General features: G+C 39.7%; 1 protein-coding gene across 2 annotated transcripts in view; it reads left to right on the top strand.

Annotated features, from left to right (window-relative positions):
• The window catches only part of LOC147176366 (solute carrier family 66 member 2), a 63678-nt gene extending 49502 nt beyond the window's left edge, over window positions 1-14176 (top strand). Inside the window, exons 5-6 of one of the 2 annotated variants that reach the window (XM_086072592.1) lie at window positions 209-430; window positions 14038-14176. In XM_086072592.1, coding sequence (XP_085928718.1) covers window positions 209-383 — 175 coding nt within the window. In that variant the 3' untranslated portion in view covers window positions 384-430; window positions 14038-14176. Of the gene's footprint in view, window positions 1-208; window positions 4471-14037 lie in introns of those variants that run through there. The other variant, XM_086072591.1, reaches the window with a different exon arrangement.
• Window positions 14177-18822: the final 4646 nt, after the last annotated feature.

The raw sequence follows: 18822 nt of genomic DNA, 5'->3' as shown, positions 1-18822 counted from the left end.
TTATTCAACCCAAATATACATAGACCAATGAAGGTCCAGCGGGGGAGTGTTACCATGGCAACTAGATCATCATATTTGAAGAGTAGCTGAAAGCAGTAATAGTGATAGAGACCTTGAAGGACGAACTACTGCTCCTTAATCTACCATCAATGCCTACTGTGATAATTTCTCATTTGTATGAACTATGCTCATCTTTTTGTGTCTCCAGTGTGAAGATGGTGCTGCTGTGGACGGCCGGAGACGTCTTCAAGACATCCTACTTTGTGATGAACCAAAACCCAGCTCAATTCTGGGTGTGTGGTTCTGTCCAGATCCTTATTGATGTGGCCATTCTCCTTCAGGTGCTGTTCTACAGCCAGGACACGCGTATCAAGCTAGGCTAAGCTTAACAACACAGGAACCTTTTCTTCAGGCGTAATCATATAAAACCGTAAGTGAAATGGTGCTGTTTTCAGGGAAAACTTTATCTGTAAATGGAACAATTTTATCTTTGAGCACCTCCATCTTCACTTTCTTGAGAAAAAAAGCAACATTTAGATGTGCTTTTAGGTGTTTCTTTTAGTTATATGAGACTGAATCAGACAGTTGTTTTTAGTAGACATAGGGAGTGTAAGAGGTAGACATTACTCACATTGGCAGCTCCCTAACTGCAGGTCTGTATCGCTCTAATGGCAGCTGTAACAAGCAGTGCTGCGCCAGTGGACAGCCACTGGCCTCTATCGCTTGACTGATGAGTCTCCCACTTCATACCTCACCAGATTGATGTCATGCAATGTGTGCGTGCACGTGTGTGTTTTACAGACAGTATGGAACTGTTGGAATACCTGCTGATGTGTGCTCACAGCCAATTTCGATTTTTGCCGTTAGCAGTGCCAAGTCAGGTCCCACAATGTACAGCTGGTCTCTGCAAAGTCCAACAGTCTGTGTCTTAGGACTCAACCTATGAGCTTGATTGACAAGGACTGAACTTCTTTAGTGTAAAACACAAATATGTGTTTATATGTATACGTAACTACTGTGCTATGAGTAGTGTTAACACTCAATTCAAGTGGTGTTTAGGAAAATGTACTTAAACTGTACCATTCAATTGAATGAACAATAATTTCAAAGCACTTGGCTGTAATGAGCAAAACACTTTTGTCTTAAGAAGATAATTATGCGTTAACCTAGAGCTATGGAGAAGAAATTAGTCAATCACCACATCATACAAACAACATTTAGGTGCTACAATTAATTAAGTACACCTGCACAATCTAATGAGACCCAATCAAGAAGTGTTTCCTATGCCAACATAACAATGCTGCTTGATTGCTTCATTAGTGTATACAGTATGTTTTTAGTCACCTTTTAAATCACCAATCACTTGCTGGTTTAAACTGTGTTCCTGGCAGCCACTGTAGCCCCGATTGCCCAAAATGCGCTGTAGGACTTTTTTGTCTCCATACACAGTCCAATGTTCTGTTGCCAAGTTTTCCTTACGATCTATCACAATCTCTGTGATGGTATGGTGCTGATGGTCATGATCTGACACATTTTACACTTTCTACTAAAGCTTTATACGGATGAAAAGTGGACATTGTTTGTGTCCTCTGCAAGCTCGAATTAAATTCCCCGATGTGCCCCGCTTTATATCTACTCCCAGAAATTGTACACCAAACGCGATAAAACTTGAAAAAAAACATGAGATGTCAGTGAAATACACATGGTTCACTCACTGCTCTGTCATAGTTTGTTTCATTCTCCCCATATGACTACGGCCAACCAGGTTTTTCAGGTTTTTCTGAGGTTAGCAATTTATTTTTGTTTTTTGTACAGTTTCCAAATCTGGCCCTGCATGCACGGCAATCACCTGTTACATGTACGTCCATCCCGTTTTATCCACAGTTGCCTGAAATGTGATTGCCGTGACTGCTAGGAACAAAACGTAAATGTAGCATTAAAACGTGTGCATACAACACGTTTATAACACACAAAGCACAGGGTGTATGTTTTGCATTATTCACGTGAATATAAGAATTAATTTAGGAAATTGCAATATGTATAGCTTGTAAAAGAACTGTAAAACATGCAAGTCCAAGAAAGTTCAAGAATGTGCGATGCCAAGAATAATATGTACATTATGTACATTATATTATGATTCAGTGGACCCATATTAAATTTATGATATTACTTTCCCTTCACAGGAATACAATTTTCATATTTCTTAAATTTTTAGGGAAACATGGCAAAAAAAATCACTAATTAGCACAATTACAAAGTCCTAACATGGAATTTGTTATTGCCATTTTAGGATGAACTGTCATCCCATGACATGGACATACAACAGTGACACAACTAATCATATAATGTACAGTGGAGCTTATGTAATTTTTATTGTAAAGAAAGTACATTTCAACTATGAGAGACAGAATCTGAAATAAAAGGAACATTTGGACACCTCCCAACCAGCAAGTCTTCCGGCTCTCACAGCCTGTTACCTTTTCTAAGGCCCTGTCCGTCCACACGAAAGCCAGTTTCAATGTATCCTCACAAGTTTCTTACCGTTCAGGCCGTTCATCCACACGATGGCGCGGTTTCAGAGCTTGAAATCAATCACTTTTGAAACCGGGCTCCAGAGTGGAAATATTTCAAAAACGCTCCCCGTACGCTTCCGTCTGCACACCATATGCAGGATACTCCTCCAGTGATGACGTTAATGGTCGCAGCTCGATGACGACGCATTGTCGCATATTAATGACGTATGCTCCAATTCTCGCGTGACTGCTCGCAAACCGTCAGTCTGTCAACAACAATGGCGGATGGTCGTGTCATAGTCGTTTTGTGCAGCCTCCTTAGCTTGCCTATGCTTTTGCAGCAAAATATTTTGCTTCTTTATTCCCACGTTCAACAAGCGGTGTTGTACTTGAATCACCCGCCATTGTCACTTCTAATGTGTTTGTCTCTTTCATGTTTCGATACATGCAAAGCCATGTTTGTTCTGTAGATTGCAATACAGTTAAAAAAAAGAAGTGTTTGTCTTCTTCGCTGATTCTTCTTCTACGCTTTCCGTCAACTCCCTGTGGCTGCGCTACAGGGCCACTCCAGACTTTGCATATACATTACAGCCGTTAAACGTCCTCAGCGTCTTATTTTGGACACACGCAAGTCTTGAAATGCTACTGTGTGTACAAGATTTGTTTGAGGAACAAAGCCGGCTTTGCTTCCGTCTGGACAGTACCTAAGGACAGCAGGGACAAAATTGCCCAAAACTGGGATGAGCCACTCTTAAATAGGCATGCAGCTTGGTGAGAAGGCTCCATGCAACATCTGACCTCATGGTATATCGCTTATTTTGAGAAGAGTGGGGGGTCGTGTTCAAGAGAGCCAGAACCACAGTCACAAAGGGTACCATTAAGTAATGCACTGCTGGTCAAGAACTACAGGAAATGTTTAACCTCTGTATTTGCCAACTGAGGTTACATTATAGAGTATTAAGTCAAACTTTTGTTACTGACCAAATACTTATTTTCCATTGTAATTTACGAATAAATTATTTAAAAATCCTACAACGTGATTGTCAGGATGTTTTTTTTAACACTGTCTCTCAAAGTTGAATTTTAACAAAATTACCATTTTCTTCGTCTGTCCAAATACTTTTTTTTTACCCCACTGTATATTCAACGTGAAATAATAAACATTTCATATGGGATGGCATGCTAGAATTGGCTACTTGTGAAAAGGCCAATATGCGACACGTCTTCCATTTCTATCTGTGCTCATTTGCAGCCTGCAGCCCTGTACAGTATGTGACAATATATATGACCCCGTCACACATGTCGACTTTGCATGAATGAACAGTGCCACATTATGCATGAGCCATGAAAGCATCCCCGCTTGGGCTTTACATGTCAACATCAAATTGTTATATTTATAGAAGTGTCCAAGCGGCTAATAGATTTTTCAGATGTCCGGCTAATACTGCAGCTGTCAGCATTGTTTGCCTGTGACCTTGTGTTCTTTATTTGCTCTCTGTGTTTTATGTGCACTAGGGATCATTGTGTACATGCATTTTTCAAATCCTTGTATCTCACTTTACACGTGGTTACTGAATGTGTCTAATCTCCTCTGGCCTGCATACTGCAGCTCCATTGCAGCTTCTGTGTCCTGTTTTAAACACAGAAAAAAATAATCTCCAGATATGCTGCATTGTTGATCCTCTCAGTAGAGGTTAACAATAACCTCCTCAACAGAAATTATTTTACCTAAGTAGTATCGACAAGAATGCCTGCCTCATGTGCATAGTTGGTACACACAATAATGGAAAAATGTCAGAATGTTACTTTTATTGATTTGAATGTTTTTATAGTGAATTGACTCGTAATTCAAATCAGCCAAACCCTCTTGAGAGTAAATTCAACTGGATTCTGATGCCTATTCATGTTACATTTGTCATGGGATACCATGTAAAATGACTGTCCAGTTTTTTTAATGAATGTCTTCTTGAGACTGTATGTTTGAAATATTGATGGTGTTGTTTGTTTCCAACATAAAGTATTTATATCGCAGTATGCTGGTTTGTGTTGTTCCTGGTAGTGTGATTTGAATTGTATGCAACAGTGACAATGACAATGGAAAGACAAACAGCTTGTCTGGGCTCACCAGGCTGCCGCCGCAGCTTCGAGCTGGACTTAAGCAAGATTTGGAAAACCTTGTGATCCTTTCAAGGTCGAACTCTCTGAACATACAGAAAAGCAACTGTCTTTTGACACTATTGAGTGACATTCATTTTGAACCTTATAACTCACAGGGGGTTGGGGGTAGACGAGGGGGCTGCTCCTGCTGCTGGACACATGGCAGAAATGTGTCGAGTAAAAGTGGTGTTATAATTAAGATGTGTGTGTGCCCTCATTTATTCAGTGAAGCTGTAGTACAGCATCTCTCTCAGCCTGCCATCTCTGCTGAGGCATGTTCTGAAGCGCAGACAGTGAAATATTTAACTGGATACTGTAGATAATGGGACCGTCTCTATGGTTTACAGATGAGGACCGACTGTGTGTGGCACTTTGCTGTACTCAACTCCTGACCAGAACATTTATCTTTCCATGCTAAGTGAACTTCAAGTCAAAATGTTAAAGGTAACACTTGTATGTTGTCTCTTTACCGGCCTTGGCTTCTAATAGACCAGAAGAACAGTGTTTCAAAAGCAGATGCACAAAAATAGATCTCATCTTCAACTGCTTTGGTTTGATTTTAGATGATGATGTTATTTATAGAGCTGTACCTGAACGCCTCCACTTTAAAACCCAGAGGCTCAGATGATCTAATTTCAGATACTTGAACATCATTGTGTGAAAATAGAGTTTATCATCAAGTAAGGCATCGTCTGCTTTTAGTTTTCCTTACATAAAGCTCTTGTATTTGAAAACAGATTCTCTTCAATAGCTTTCTACTGCTGATGGCTACTGGTCAGAAAATTATGTAGCTGAAAAACAATAAATTAATTCACATTGGATTTACAGTATCTCTTAGTACTGATACCACAACTGCTACAAACTTCAAAAAACAGACATCTTGCACAGGGATGGAATACATTTAACCATGAAATTCATATTTTCTGATGCAGATAAGCACAAAAAAAAACCTTCAAAAATAATTGAGGTAAGTAAAAAAACAAAAAAACAATCCCAAACGAGATTGAATTTGCATTTTGCATATACAGTGTTGTTTAGGTGAGTTTAGGTGAGTGGTTCACACCGCCCTTTCCTGCTGTAACTCAGCACCAACCCACTTGTATTGAAGTTAAGAGCAGAGTATTGTTCTGAATCATCCTTTGAAATGATACGCACTTCATATTTTTAAACATAACAACATGTTTAGTTTTTTTTTCATTAGGAATGGAAGAATGCTGACAAGTGCAACAGTAAAAATTCCAACAGTCCGAAATGTTCTGCCATAAAAACACAATTGTCATTTGTTTTATGTGAGTGATGTTGCTGGAAGTTCCGTTTGCACTCTGCTAGTTTTGTTTTATCTGTACCAATTTTTGAACAGACTTAAACCATATCGCACGTCAGGATGACAGTAGGGTATTGAGTTGCACTGAGGAGCACTTACACTTCCTATTCCCTACCATATATTTCACGTGGGAGCTTATTATGGTAGAGGGGCGTATCCAATGTGAATACATCCAACCAACCATTTTTTAACCCGCTTATTCCTCACAAGGGTCGCGGTTGGTGCAGGAGCCTATCCCAGCTGGCTTCGGGCAGTAGGCGGGGTACACCCTTTACTGGTTGCCAGCCAATCCAGGGCACAGAGCGACAAACAACCATCCACACTCACAATCACACCTATGGACAATTTAGAGTGTTCAATGAACCTGCCATGCATGTCTTTGGAATGTGGGGGGAAACCGGAGAAAACCCACCCAGACAGGGAGAACATGCAAACTCCACCCAGGAAGGCCAAAGCCCGGACTCAATACAATGTGAATACATGCGTCATTAAACTGCATGTAATAACATTTCTGACATGACAAAATAATGTTATTTTCCAAATAAAATGCAAGTCCGGCCTGAGATTCACAAATTTGTACTCAACTTGGAATGTGATGTATTCTGTCACTAACCCACACGGCTTACGTTAAAATATAAAACCATAAACTGTTTCTCCAAGACACACCCATAATGGGTCCCCAACCCACTTTTGATTTCAGACACACTAATCGAGAATAAGAGGATACTATACGGATTCAATAGAAGTATGAATGTTTTTTACTGATGAGACCTTGTTATTCCCTCACACCCCAATCTTCACACGTCGTCAACAATTAATTTGTGACTATTGCATGTAAGAAGCATGTAATACATTTTGCTGGTATTCATTGGAATTAATGGTTAATTTTGAAAAATATATATATAAAAAAGAGGTGTCCATTAAAAGTTGTTTTTCCCATTATAACGTGTTATTTAAGATGTGTTGTAAACATTCTGTCCTTGGATACACTGTGATGTAAAGCAAGGTAGAAGTCAAACTGTTATATAGCATGGAAATGACTGAGCCCCACTCTGGCAACACACAGTAGTTATGACTTTATACATCTCAGCTTTGTATTGGGTATGTGATTAACAACACTCACAACCATATACTTTGGGTTCAGTCTTTTATCCCCCCCAAATGATTTTCAAGAGCAGTCACATAGGAAAATAGGCGTTATCCACTGCAGGTGTTCACCTACCAATTGCTCCAAACAACCTTTCTTTATAAAAGTGCTTCATCTTTTATTTTGGCACCACACTAGTTTTCAGGGTCAGTTTTCTCCTTTGAATGAATTTAGAATAATCTCTGTCAAAAGCTGAAACCTTTGTATGTTTGGGAGAATAGGGCTGATGCTAAATGCATTTAATCAAGATGTCTGGCCTAGTTCAGTTAAACCATCCTGGAATATTTTATGCATTAATTATTTGATATTTGCCTACCTGTACTTCGGATTTTCAATGCCCCCTTGTTTGGACAGTTGATTATCAGTACCTGTTCAGATGTCATGAACTGCTTGCCTCAAAAAGCCAACAATAATACTGTTATGTACCCTATGAGGCAAAACATGTTGTAGAATATACTGTACATCACCAGAGGAAAAGACTAAAGTGTAACTCGGAGCTTTAAGGGATGTCATAATTTTACAATTGAGGACAGTTAGCCCCTACAGACATGAAATCACAGGAGATGATTAAACTGTGAAGATGGATGCATTCTTTTCTTCCCTTATAGCCCGCAGAGGACACAAAGGACACAAAGGTGTGAAGACAGATGGCAAACTACTCATAAGAGCAATGTGAAAACACTATCAGTTCATTTTGTATCCATTTTTAAAACAATTTCAATTACAAACCCACTCCAATTAGGTATATACACCTTTGTAGGATTCTATTTTTTTTTAGATGAAGTTCAGCTTCACTCCCTCATCATATAGTGCAAATTGCTTTTTTTATTTCTTCAACAATATTCTCCTGGAAAGAACACCGGAAGTTGTTGGATATGATATCTTGTTGATAGTTTTGTTTCATTTTGACAATGTGCAACATTTTCAAGAATGCTGGTAACTTGTACCGACTTTTAAAAAGCTATACATTTCAAAGATTGGATACACTGTACAGTACTTGTATGGAGAATAGCGATACATAATTTGAAAATGAAACTTTTTGTCAAAACGTGAAATAAATGTTGAAAAATACTGAAAGCCTGAACTGTGTGAATTCCATTTCCAATGATGCCATATCTCAGTTGATGGCGAGCTGTGTATGGTCCAGGTGAAACTTGCGATGGGATATTTCACCAAATATTAGGAGGTACAGAACAACCTTGATTTAAATTAGAGGACTAATTTAGGTCATCCGTTACATTAAAGTATTATTATTTATTTATTTTTTGCAATTTATTATTATTATTTTTTTAAATTTACTTTTTAGCCTAAAAATGCTAAATACAGTACAAAATTATTGTGTGCGCATATTATATATATATATATATATATATATATATATAGATATATATATATATATCTTCACAGCCACAACTGTAACCATGGGTTGCTTGTTCCTGACTTGCACTGAATCTGGGTTTCACAGGTTTTCCTCTCCCTTTAGCAAGTGTATGTGCAACTGCATTGATTGTTAATTTCTCCATTTTTGCAGCTTGCTGATTTGCAGCCTCCATTGTTCTTGCAATTTCAAGAAGCCCTGAGAGCTTTAAGTCTTTCTCGCTCAGCAATCTTGAGCGTAATGTGTTTGATGTACATTTATCAATCACTTGGTCATGAATAAAATCCTCTTTACTGCCTTTTTATTTCTCTCTCTTCCTCAGTACACGTCACTTACAACCACGTCATCACGTAACAGACGTACATTCAGGAATGTCATTCACTACATCATGACATACACTACAGTCACCCGATTGCTTTTGATGGGAAAGTTGGCTCTGCCAACATGGTCGCCACATTGGCTGCTTTTTAGCGCGCTCTACTTTATTGGCCTCCAACCAGGAATAGAATGCGCGTGGAGCAAGAAACATTTGACCAGTCTCTTATAATGGGGGTCAATTATGCAACAAACAAAGGGGCATTTTATGTGGACAGGATATATTTTCTGTCTGTTTAATCCGAGGTATTTTGGTCTATTAAATTGAGGTTCCACTGTATTTATGACTTTGACCCATACTTCTGTACTCAATTTAATTTTCAAACATCATTGAAAATGCACTTTTCTATATGAACTGATCTTTAAAAGTGTTCATAAACCAGTTGAACACATGGAATATGTACTGATGTCAATTTATGACTGGACAGAAAAATAAAGTCCAATGAATACAATGTGTAACCAAAATTAATTTTTTCTCATTATACTTGGCTTTAGTGTTTTTAAAACGCATTAAAATGAATTATGAGTGTGTCAAGTATCGCATTGCTGATGACTTGGAAAAATCTGGATGGATTCTGTTATCTAGTCAGCGACTTTACCCAAAGAATCAGAATGTCAGCGGTCCAGCATAGATCATAAAACTTTTACAGCGCCCACACAACATGAGTCCATCAGACCGCAGTACACTTGGAGCTACTGAAAAATATCGTTTTAAGGGCTCCTACAACATTCATTACCCGCCTCTAATTGGCAACTTCTTTTTTTTCACTTGACATCTAAAGATACACAGATGGTCAAATTTGTATTTTGTTTTATTTTTTTAAGCTTGTTTATGCTCAGATATTCTGTAGATCATCCAGCCAGTAAAAGGGACATGTTCTTCAAACGGCCTTAAATCAATGCCCACTTTGGAAGTTTTTTTTTGCTCTCTGTGTTAGCGTTGTGCGATTGCAGACCACGCTGTGAGTAAATCATGGAGGAGAATTCTACTTGCTATACTCTGCATGTGTCATATTACATGGAGCCTCCGTTAGGTACCGGTATTAGTTTATATTTCAACTGAGGAGCCAGATGACATTTTATCCAGTAAACAGATAAGCAACGACATGACTCCAAGCCAGAAAAATGACATAAGACATCTGTAAGAGCGCTGTGTGCATCAGTTTAGATGGCTTTACGAACTTGAGGATAGTGCCATTCCTCATTTTACTTTAAGCGGTATGTGTTGCTGGCAATGAATCAGTGCTCCTGTGATTGAGGAGTCAGCCATTCTTTTGCTTTGTCTTGAATGGGTGAATGCGAGGCTTTGGCCCTAACTACGAATAGTATAATTCTCTTGGAATTCAAAACAACCGTCGTTAAGACATCTGTCTGTCAACAAGTCTTTGATTTGGACATTCAGTTATTAATATTACACTGAGATAGTAGTGGATCTAACTGCCTTTACAGTCATTGGGGATTTTTTGTTGTTTGCTGGAGAAAAAACAATTGATCTCTTTGGGATGGATGAAATGATTGCATTGTATATGAGGAATCATCATCACCAACACCTCCTCTGTTTGCCACACCCACTTAGGCTGATGCAGTTCTAACCAAGCCTTGTTTCATCAATTTATTAAAGGGGAAGTCAACCCACCGATTTTCTTTGCAATGTGATGTTGTATGTGCCACTACTAGTCTAAAATGGCATTCTGATTAATATTGCATTTGTGGAATATGAGCGAAGAAACAAAATCCAGCTGTTTTTCACCATCTCAGGGGGCGGCCATTTTGCCACTTGCTGTCAACTGAAAATGACATCAAAGTTGCTCAGGTCTCGGGTAACAACCAATCACGGTTCAGCTTCAGAAAACAGGTGAGCCCTGAGCAACTGTGATGTCATTTTCACTTGACAGCAAGTGACGAAATGGCCGAGATGGATAAAAACTGGTGAATTTGACTGCTTAATTATATTCCACAATCGCAATATTAATCAGAATGCTGTGTTTAGACTAGTAGGGGGTGCATAGAACATATCATAGTAAAAAAAATTGGGGTGGTTGACTTCCACTTTAAACCTACTTGGATGAGAGGCAGGTGTTTGATTGGGTGGATAATCCTCTTATCAGAACAGTGTTGTTTCCAGTGGGCCCTCGCATACCGACATGTTGTAACGTAATTTTTGTTTCATCTTTAGACCAGCCTTATTAAATGAACATCATGTCTCAAGTGATGTTTTTAACCCACAAGTCTACGTGCAGTCGCAAGTCACGTGAGTCAATGATCCCGTCCCCATCCCTCCTCCGAGGTCTCGACTTTGTTGTATCAGCTCATTTTCGTGCTGTCCTCCGCTCTCTTCTCAAATAAAATGTGTCTTCTTACCATGACAAACCTTCATTCCTTACCATGGTTGGTCAGACGTGTAAAAGTGACCGTTCTAAACTAAGGCCATTAGATAGGTTAGAGTTGTGTTCACTGTAACAACATGTAATCCCTTTTCGGCCGTCCCCGTCTTCTCCCATTCCTCCTCCTCTAAAATGTCAAATGACTTCATAAGTTACCTTAATGGGGTGTGGGGCAGAGTGCGAGTGAAATATCCACCATGTCACAGAGCCACAGCTGGCCCGCAAATTGAAACAGAGTCGCCAGCATTTCGTGTCCTTTGCCCATATGTTCTGTCGCTGGTGTATGTGTGTATTTGTATGTGCGGTTTTGAATCCTTTTGCCTGATGAGTGCTTGTGCAGATCTCCGTTACTTTCTCTCCTCTTAGTCATCGGTCGGGATGTAATGTCGCGCATGCAGCACATCCATATGAACTCATCTACTCACACAGCAGCTGTTTTCTCAGCGCTAAGTCAAAGCAGCAAAGCGAGGTGCTATAGGGGATACCTCAGCGGTGTATTTATTGGAGGTTCCTCTGCCCTCACACACATTCATTCGCTTGGCTTAGATTAAGACAGCAGGGATTTTCGCAAGCCTTCTCATGCGCTTGATTCATTTATTCCCGTTGCCATTAGCTCAGGATTAACTTGAGGTGAATAGTCTCTGGTCGACCGCATTCTCATTTTGGGTCACTTTTTTAATCAATTGCAATTTCTTTTCTCCGTTTACGCTTCAATTTACTGTCAATGAATCAGTTTCTGAGCTTGCCTTTAAAGTGAGCGCTGGAACTCTTTTGTCGCTAATTTTGGCCTCTCAATTTGGAATTCTGTAATCATAAAGTCATTGTATATGGAAAGAAGCTTATGACTTAAGGGGACTAAAAGAGGCCGAAGATGACGTATAGGACAAGTGATGGAAAGAAGAGGGGGTGCACGACAGTGTGGAGGATGATTATATGGACTATAACCCTCATGGCCATCACAGCAAAGCAATCACTCGAGGAAAAAGCCGGGCAGACTATGGCCGTGCTTCACACCCCGTCGAGTTGACACACCATCATTGAACATTGCCAATCGACATTACACCCAGCGTCATTTCATTGTTTCACTCTTGCGTTACAGCATCTCAAAGCACACAGCTAGTGGCCATTTAACAAAAGGGCATTTTTGTAATTTATTACATCAGATTATATGCTCAAAAATTGGCCATACGCTTGCAGTCAAGGCACTCAAATATTTCAACACCACAAGTGTCCAACTGTGTCTTTATGGATCTTCCTTTGTGTGCTGGGGAAGAGTCATGTTGGAACAGTGTTCATTTTTCCAACCATTTGCGGAGAAAATAAAAAAACATCATCTCTAATAGCATCTGCTATACATACTCTATACATATTTACCTTTCCACTATACAGGAATGCTCAAAAATCTGGATGCAACTTCTCATTTCACAGCATGACAAAGTGTGTCTTAAGCTTTGCTCTGGCGGCTGTAGAAAGTTTGACCTGGGGTGGTGAATTGGTGGCAGGAGGTTTAGAAATACAGATAAACTAAAACTAAAATTGAAATAACATTTTTGTCACTAAAAATAAAAACTAAGTGAAACTACATCTAGCCTAAAATGAACTGAAACTAACTATAATTAATGTGAAAATCTTCTTTGTTTTCATCTTTGCCAATTAATAATATCATGCTAATGCTAAACCCACTCTGTGGGTAAAAAAAGAAAAGTAAATGTAACCAGGTGAAAAAGAGGTAACTGTTAAGAAACTACACGCACACACACAAAAATTAAACCCCATTGTTAAATTCACCAATGTAATACCCGTTTGTGTCAATGGTTGGTGCTAGTTCCCCATTTATTTCTAGTTATACCGGGAAGTCAGTTTGTTTCCTGCACAAGCTTGATGTCTCGCGAGGAGGAGAACGAGAGAAGGACATTTTCACTTTTTCAACAGAGACTGGCTGGCGGGAAAGTCGTTTTGGGCCACATAAGCATTTTCTTGATTGTATCGGTAAAGACATTGAATTAATGTGTAGTAATCTATCTGTTTGTAGAAGATATTAATGTACGAATGTATATATATATATATTTTTTTTTGTATTCTTCCAGAGTTGCCACTGTCGCTTTGTGTACCGTTCTGTGCAGCGATGAGAAAGCAAGTTCGCTTGTTATTGTTGTTACACAAGCGCCATGTTTGCTAGTGTTGTGAGTGTTTTGAGAATCCAAAATCGAGACTCAAACCTGGGTCCTTCTGGTCGGAAGACGCTTGTTTATCTGACTGAACTATTTGGCCAGTAAATGTTTTAGAGTTGACTACATGTTTTGTTAGTGTTGACTACATGTTTTGTAGATCTACAACCTCACTGTGCCTCATCCTAACCCCAATCATTAGTTCGTGACGACAAATTGAAATACGTGCCAACACTAAAAATAAATACTAAACTCATTACTGGACTGTTAGCTCAGTAAGTTGGATGTTAAGCTCCCGACCAGAGGATCCGAATTTGAGACTTAGTTTTGTATTTTTTTTTTTGCTATTTAACATGGTCGATAGAGGTTGCTAAACGACAATAAGTGACACTTGGTCGTATTTTGGTGCATGGTAAAATGACCAATATGTCCCTTATTGTTGCTCCATGTTAATGTACAGGGTGTCCATAAAGTCTCTTTACCGTTTAAAAAAATTATTAAAAATGCAATTGATTAGATATTTTATTCAGATTTGTTCTATTGTATTCAGTGTTTATTAAAGTTTTATCACACTGCATTTGTGTGTTTCAGGGATCCTGTTTGTCAAAGAGGTGATGTTGAATTTCCAGACCGATGGATTGGAAGGCATGGGCCAATTCCTTGGCCGCCACGTTCACCAGATATCACTCCCCTGGACTTCTTTCTATGGGGCTATGTTAAAGATATCGTGTATCGAACAAAGATAAGGGACATTACTGACCTTAAGCAAAGGATTACTGATGCCATTGCCACAATTGATGAGGGCTATGCTACAGTGAACATGGCAAGAAATCGAGTACCGTCTTGATGTGCTTCGTGCAACTAATGGTGCCCATGTCGAAGTGTATTAAAAGAGGTAACAAAAAACTTTAATGAACACTGAATACAATAGAACAAATCTGAATAAAATATCTAATCAATTGCATTTTTTATAAATTTTTGAAATGGTAAAGAGACTTTATGGACACCCTGTAAGTTCGTCTGAGTGTTTCTTTGGTTTGTGTTTTTGGGACATTGATTTAGTTTATTCGTGATTCCAGAGTGCCTTGTTTGTTTTGCTTTTTGGAATTAAAATCTTTTTTAGCATTATCCTGCCTTGTCTTCCTGCACTTGGGTCCTCAACCCTCTCGCCATTTAATTTTTGTTTATAAAGACCCTCAATTTCCCAACCGCCGTGTCTTGACTGTGTTTTGGTTCTAAATGCGCACCTCACGTGACAGAGACATTTGAATGTGAACTTGAACATTTATAATAAAATTTAGTATTGATAGATTCATAGCCAACAATAGGGGTGGCAACGGGGTGGCAAGGCATTTGGTAAAGCCACCTATGCCTCAGAGCGACTTCATTGTTTGGTACAAGGAAATGGGAATAAACGCGTTTGCTATTTCAATTAATCCAGGATTGAAAAGGATCTCATAAACAAGATTAAATAAAATGAATATTATGTTGACTATACAAAATCTTAAAGCTTATTTGGTAGTTTTTCAGATACACAGACTTTTCCTTTTAATTTAGAGAGTGCAATCTCCACCCAGGCAGCTCTATTTCCCCAAAGTGCCATAATCCTCCGAAAGCAGGGAATTCCTGCAGGGCAATGTTGTTTCTGCATAATCTTGCAAACAGACAGACAAAACATAACTTCCTGGATAACGGAAAAAAAATAAAAATCAGCGCATACATAACGAGCCCTGAACTGAATTGAGCTCCATTAGTGAGCAGTGCAATGCATTCACAATGTGTAAGCTCTATTAGTGTTCCCAAGTGGGAAAGTAAAATTCCAGGCACAGATGTTGGCGCCGCTCTTGAGATCCAAGGGCAACGAGGTCCTCGCAGTTCTCACCCTGAGGGAGAGCACTGATGGCTTCGGGGTGGGAGGACAGGAGAGGGGTTGAGAGGCTTAGAGGATGATGAGGAAAGAAAAAATGGTGAATTGGACTGTGAAGAGGGGGGTAAAGACTTGAAAGGAGAAGAGACGTGATGATGGTTGGGCCGAAAAGATAATGAAAGGAAGGGAGGTTAAAGGCTATCAACACAAGTGTATGAATACTTTGTATGCATCATTGGCCCGTCTCCTTCCTGTATAGTTCTGCCGCTTCATTATTCATCAGTCTTTCAGGAATACGGTGGTGAAGCTAATAGCAACTACCCCATCACATTAAAGTTTTGTAGGATAGATTAACAAATGGCCTTCTCATCTACCGTAAATCTAGATTTTTCAGCCTGAGTACTTGTTAACAGTGCAGATTAATGTTCAGTCACACCCTTGTACTCCTAATTTTCTTAAGTACGGTATTTATGTTTGCAAACTCTGGAATTACATCCCCTGTAGTGCTGTTTGTAATGTTTATAGTGATGCTAAATTATCCTCATTAGTGCGACTCACATTTATTCCACCGCCTTGTACCAAACTGATTAATCATTCTCTAATGTTCAGTTCGGTGTAGCAGTGAATCGTTTACAGATGCCTTTACTGAAGCACCAGTTTTCCAGGAACATTATTTTCACCAAATTGATCCGCAGAGTTGGTACACTCACGTCCAAACGTTGCCTGTTCTTACAATATGGGATGGGAAGTGCCACATGTCTGAAGCACTGCTGCTTCACCGCAGACCAGTTCGGTGAAATCAGAGTTCAAATCTCTTGGGCATGTTTCCTTCCACAGTCCAAAAACCTGTATATCATGTTCACGGAAGAAAATCTGTGCTAATCATATTTATTGGCAACCCTTTAAAGCGTAAAATTGTATTGACTTGACAGATTTGGACAGACAAGTCAAATTAATTTCAACCTCCCCTTTGACACCTACTGTATGATTTCCGCCACTAACTCGGCACCCACAAGAAGCTAAAATAGGATTTGAGACGTTCTATATGGATAGAATTGCAAGAGGCCTTTTGCCTTTGTTAATCAAGCTGCTTTTAAGAGATTAGAACTGGCGGGAGCTCAGTGGAACAATGTCATTTTTGCTCGTGCACTGAAAATGTATGCTCATCAGTATTTGGAATATGAATGACCAAGAGGGATTATAGCTCCCAAAAAATTGCCATTACATTATCATAGTGAGATTAGGCATTTATATGTACATTTCAGGCAGGACAGAGGATTAGTGTTTAGCACATGCACCGCATAGTTCAAAACTTGGCTGTGTGAAGTTTGCTTGCTCTCCCAGAAATATTTGTCATATATTTATTTGTCATGTTTGATACCACGTTTTTCAGACCGATACCAGTACGAGTACTCAACTCTTGAGTAGTCACCGATACCACTAGTACTTCTGGATTAGGGCTGCACAATATTGGAAAAACGCGATATGCGATATAGATGTTGAATAATGCAATACTGATATTGTTGTGATATTTAACATGTACTTGAAAAAATGAAATTTTTCTTATCTAATATTTTCACGCTGCAAAATAAGTAGGCTAGTTACATTCTTCGCTTATTAATTGTAATAACTTGTAATTTGCATCTGATCAGTCAAAGTCAGATAAAAGCATACAATTCCGTACTAAAGCTGTGAGCAGCTACTGTATGAAGGCCGTCGCAACCCTGGCCACATTGGGGTACTGGCACGTTGGGGTACTGACAAATTTCCTCGAAAATGTTTTTGCCAGGCCTGGGTGCAAAGTTTCATCATGAGTATTCGGCCTAGGTTTGGCCCTCAAAAACAGCATTATTTTCTTTGCAAACAGCGCATTGCCACAGCAGCAGCGTGAGACAAAACTTTTCATTTCTAGTTCCTGATCGTAAACCAGCCACAAGAGGGGTGCCGACACTGGTATCTGACACTGTCGCGAGTACTAATTCCTTGAAATAACAGTTTTACCTGGTATCGGTACTTGCCCATCCCACGTATTTAGTACTTCTTTAAAGCCACAGTGTGTAGTCTTTAGTGCCATATAGTGGGGAACTAATAATTCATTCAATTTAAAAACCCACTATTGATTTCAATAATATGCACACAAATAAAGTTCTATCACATCAACATACATTTTATAATATAATCGTAGGTCTAATAATCATTAATTACATGGCTGTAGTCTCACCTTGCAAGAGGCTGACATGTTTCGCCACCATCTTCCTGCTACGGATGCCCAAAGGACAACTTCGCGGACGTAGTTGCTTGCGTCTAGTTTCGGACCCAATGGGTCGACTGCTGCTTACCTTTCACAGCCTGCATGTGGTCATCACCGAGTCCCGTCATTCCGGTTCCCGTCACTTTTGTCAACTTTTGTCAACTCTTTTGCTCTCGCAAGATTTTACTAGCTTTTAAAAAACATTTTTTTTTACTAGCTTCTCTTTTTTACTAGCCACTCCAGCCTATGGCTCGACTAACTCCCGCTCGCCGCTCTTGTTAGCTGCTCTGGCTTCACACCTGATGCCAAGTTGCCGTCGCTTGCCGAGATGCTAGTTTGCTCACGCAAAATAAAAATGGGTGGTAGGCTTGCAGAGTGTGGTCTCTCTGAGCCACCGTTGTGTGCGTGCTTCTAACCGCATGTGCTTTGGCTGCATGCTATGCTAGAGTGACATGTAGTAGTCACACTGTGTCTTTAATGTATAATGACAACCATAACATACAGTAAATTGTGCTATATATAAATATTGCTGAACAAGTAGTTACCAATGCATGCATTTGCTACACTTGCACAACCTAACGGGTTCAATAAATCAATATTTTTCTTTTCCTCTTGAGGCTAAATAATGGAAAACCAAGTCACAGAACCCCCTTCAGTATGATGCAGTACATTTGCAAAAGCGCCAAACCAAACATTAATGAATACCTGCACGGCTACTTGTGTTATTTTTGTAAATGCAAAGCTCGCATTTGAGATCTCAATGTACGAACATCACACGGGGGAAGCCCACCGTCTGCTGGTAAACAACTCCTTGACCTTTTTCCATTCGTCCATCCACTGTGGGACATGCATGGTTGTGTCACGTGCCCGCGCGCGCACACACACACACACACCCCCACCCACACACACACCCACACACACACACACACGTCTAATGTGCTTTCTTTTCACTTGTCTCCTTTTAGACACACGGCGTTGAGAAAAAGAGGTTGAGCAGGAAAGAGTAGACTTTTCTCCTCCCACACTCGCTTTTAAACCAGCTCTCCTCTGCTCCTCTTCTGTGCTATATCATCGCCGCCTTTATGGACCTCTAGTTCCCAGTGTGAATTATTAACTACCACGCTACAAGCCCAGACAAGTGACTTGAGAATCTCTCACTCCACTTAAAAGAAGAGAGCTTCACTTTGTTTTTAGCTGCCTCCCACTTTCCATTTAGTCATGTAAGCACTCGCGGAGAGTGTACTGGGTGTGTTGATGG

The sequence above is a fragment of the Leptonotus elevatus genome, chromosome 4, assembly GCF_054856555.1.
Source record: "Leptonotus elevatus isolate MCC_2025b chromosome 4, RoL_Lele_1.0, whole genome shotgun sequence".
In the NCBI taxonomy this organism is placed as follows: Eukaryota; Metazoa; Chordata; class Actinopteri; order Syngnathiformes; family Syngnathidae; genus Leptonotus; species Leptonotus elevatus.
This window is presented reverse-complemented; position numbering and strand designations above follow the sequence as displayed.